The sequence below is a fragment of the Tupaia chinensis genome, unplaced genomic scaffold, assembly GCF_000334495.1.
Source record: "Tupaia chinensis unplaced genomic scaffold, TupChi_1.0 Scaffold000335_1, whole genome shotgun sequence".
NCBI classification, from domain to species: Eukaryota; Metazoa; Chordata; class Mammalia; order Scandentia; family Tupaiidae; genus Tupaia; species Tupaia belangeri.
Genome location: NW_006159829.1, coordinates 348,510 through 351,732, shown reverse-complemented (window position 1 = coordinate 351,732; position 3,223 = coordinate 348,510). Strand labels below are relative to the sequence as shown.

Below are 3,223 nucleotides of genomic sequence, written 5' to 3'. Positions count from 1 at the left end.
GTCCGCCTTGATCGCCTGTGTGTGCGCGACGAGCGCGCGTGCTGCCTCCCGCTCCGCGCGCCGCGCCAGGGACTGCACACGCTGGCGTGCCTCGCGCTCGAAGGTCGCCTTGTCCTCCAGGAAGCGGCGCTTCACGCGGTGGAGCAGCTGCGTGTGCTCCACGCGCATGTGCAGCAGCTCGCGCTCCAGTGCCCGGATCCGCGCCAGCTGTTCCAGCTGCAACTCCTGCAGCAAGGGAACCGGTCAGCCCAGGGCCAGCCTACCTCGCCCAACCCTGCTCCCCGGTTCGCGGGCGCGCGCACTGGCCTTATAGGGCTGCAGCTCCTGCACCTGCCGCGCCATCTGCGCGGCGCGCGCCTCCATCTCCAGGAGCTGCGCGCGCACCCCTTCCTCGCGCCCGTGGTAGAGAGTCGCCAGCTCCCCCCGCTGCCAGTGGATCTGCGCCAGGTCCACGCGGTTCTGCTCGTCTAGCCGGACGATGGCGTGGGCGCAGCGCTGCGCGCGCGCGCTCACGTAGCTAGCGTAGAGCCGATTCTCCTCGCGCAGGCGCTGCGCCTCGCGGTCCAGGAAGGCGTTGTCCTGCAACACGCGGTCCACGCGCTCCTCGCTGGCGTTCAGCTGCTCCGAGAGCAGCGCGTACTCACGCTGCAGGTACTGTGCGCGCTCCGAAAGCTGTGGTTCCGCCGCCTCGCCCGCAGCGCCTGGCCGGCGCCCCGCGCTCGGCCAGCGCTTCTTCTTAGGCCCCATAGGTTTTGGCCTGGGCACTGGGACTTGTGAGGGCACCCAGTTCACCCCCTCCCCTTCCCCAGACCTCCTGTGCTAGACCCCAGGTCCAGAGGTGGGGCGCATCTCTGGGTCAGGAGGTTTGGGGTACGCAGAGTCAGGGCACAGGGGCTCAGGGCTCAGGGCAGTGTCACCAGTCTTTGCTCACCGGCTCCCCCCAGAACCTTGTCGGTTGGGGTGCGCCTACATCAGTAATGTTGATGCTCAGCTGGCATGGTCTCCAAGGAGACAGATCGTAGTCGCCCTCCCCCAGGTTGCTTGGGAGACGGTCTCCCACACGTCTGTCCTTTTGGGTACGAGAGGTCTGTGCCTGCACCCGCAGAGGAAGGGCGAGGCCGGCCGCACGTCGACTTCAGAGTGGCATCGCGTGGGAGTCTAACAATGCCCAGCAGCCCGCAGACGGCACGCCAGGGATTCAGCGCCCTGGGCCTCTGCCCAGCATGGACCCTCACCTGTTTGCCCCCTCCTGCCTGTGCAAGCTCTTCCTGTGCTCACCCTAGAGCTGACAGGTTTCCACGGACCCTTGCTCTTCCCGGACCCTTGCTCTTCCAGAGCGTCTGCTGACTCCTCCAGCTCCTTCAGAGGCCTGTGCAGGAGTGCTGGGTACCTGGAGTTTGGAGCCCCCCCACCCCACCCCACCCCACCCCCGGGCCTTGCCGGCAGCCCGGGGCCCCGTTTCTCTGAGCTTTCCAAGCATCCATTCTGGGTGCCTGAGGGGCTAAGGGGTTCAGGAGCTGCGGCTGGACCTCTTCTTACTTTTGACTTTGGGGAAACATTACTTTACTCAATCTTGGTTAGAAAACGTAAGTGGTGCTTTTTTTTTTTTTTTTTTTGAGAGATTTTCACTGTAGGGCGCGTGCGCTCGCCAGACAGACAGAAAGACAGAAAGCGAGAAATCACCCCCCAGGGGGGATGGTCACGCTGCAATCCGAACCGCGGTCGACTACGTGGGAGTCCAGCGACATAGCCATTACGCTAACTGCTGGTTCCCGAAAACGTAAGTGGTGCTTTGAGCCACACTGGTGATGCCAGCTCCTCACCCTGTCAAGTGCCTCAGGAAGAGGGCGTCAGCAGCCCGGGACATGCACCTGGCTGCGTGGCCTGAGGTTGAGGCAGGCGGATCCCCCATGGCTGACAGCTGTTTGAGTCCTGGACCCCTGACTTGAGAAATGTGCCCAGTGGGAACATGTGTACCCAGGATCCCAAACGGAGGGAGAGATGGAGAAGGGGTCGTAGGTGACCATTCCCCATTGGGGGTGCTTTCTCCCTCTCCCTGTCACTCTGTTGAGCTCAGGTGCCCTCTAGCAAAACAAACAAAAAACTACACCCATTCTGTTTCCTGTCCCTGTGTTGTGCTTCCGCCTGGGTCTGTCCACTTCTGCAGGGGTCTGGGCAGATTCAAGGAGCCTTGACTTGCAACTTTGTGAGGGAATGGGTTTTGGAAGCCATATTTGCACAAAGATCTGTATTGAAAACTGTCTTAGGTTGATTTCGGAGCGTTGGCAACGCAGTCACATCGCTGAACTTGTTCTAATTAGCTATATCTGCCTGAAAGGGCCTCTTCAAAATAGAAATTCAGGGGGCCTGCAGGTGGTGTAGTGGTTAAGGTGCTGGATGCCCACATGACTGACCACGGTTTGAGTCTCAGACCTGGCGGCTTGAAAATCACACCGGATGTGTGTCTGCATACTCAAAATCCCAGGAGGAGAATGAAGGAAGAGGGATTGTGGTGTGGCCTTCTCCCCTGGGGAGTGATTTGTCACTTTCTTTGTCACCATCTCTGTCTCTCTAATAAAAACCATATTGCAAAAACCTTAAAAAAAATTAAAAACTCAGTTGAGGCATTTTCCTCCTTGTAAAAAGTGTATTTTATGAGTGCAAATGAAATGCCACGACCTGGGGGCTTGGTGGTGGTGCAGGGGTGCCCAGTGCTCTCTGAGGCCTACCCACACGGAGAGGTTCTGGGTTCCCTGCAGAGACCTCCTGGAGGGTGCCGTTCCCCTGGTGGGGCCGAGTCACAGGGCTGAGCGCCCTGGGAATACTGTCTCTGTCACTGTCCCTTGCTCATGGAAGACGGAAATCAGCTTTGAAAAATGACACAAACTGGGCCAGCCTGTGGCCTGGTGTTTAGGGCAGCCACATCCCACTTGGCCAACAGCGGGATCGAGTCCCAGACCTGGCAGTGGAACTATGCTAGGTGTATGGGGGTGCGTGCCCAAAACCCTGAAGAGAGGGCGGGAGGGTGGGGTGGTGGCAGCATAGCTGCTCTTCACAGGTGCAGCCTCCTCTGCCGCCTGGCCTGTCTGACAAGCAAGCGTGCCCTCTAACAAACGAGAAACACATGAGAGTGTGCACTCTTGTTTTAGCATTAAAATAGAAGAAACACTGATTCATAAACTCCTAAAACGTCTAAATGTTATCTCTAAAATCCAGACGTTGG

General features: G+C 59.0%; 1 protein-coding gene across 1 annotated transcript; it reads right to left on the bottom strand.

The window, feature by feature from the left end:
- Nucleotides 1–49: 49 nt before the first annotated feature.
- Nucleotides 50–1,028, bottom strand: CCDC166 (coiled-coil domain containing 166). Its single transcript, XM_006172307.2, is given in 2 exon segments — nt 50–258; nt 260–1,028. Coding segments are annotated over 2 exon segments (615 nt in total). The 5' UTR covers nt 748–1,028; the 3' UTR covers nt 50–131.
- Between the last annotated feature and the right edge of the window lie 2,195 nt (nt 1,029–3,223).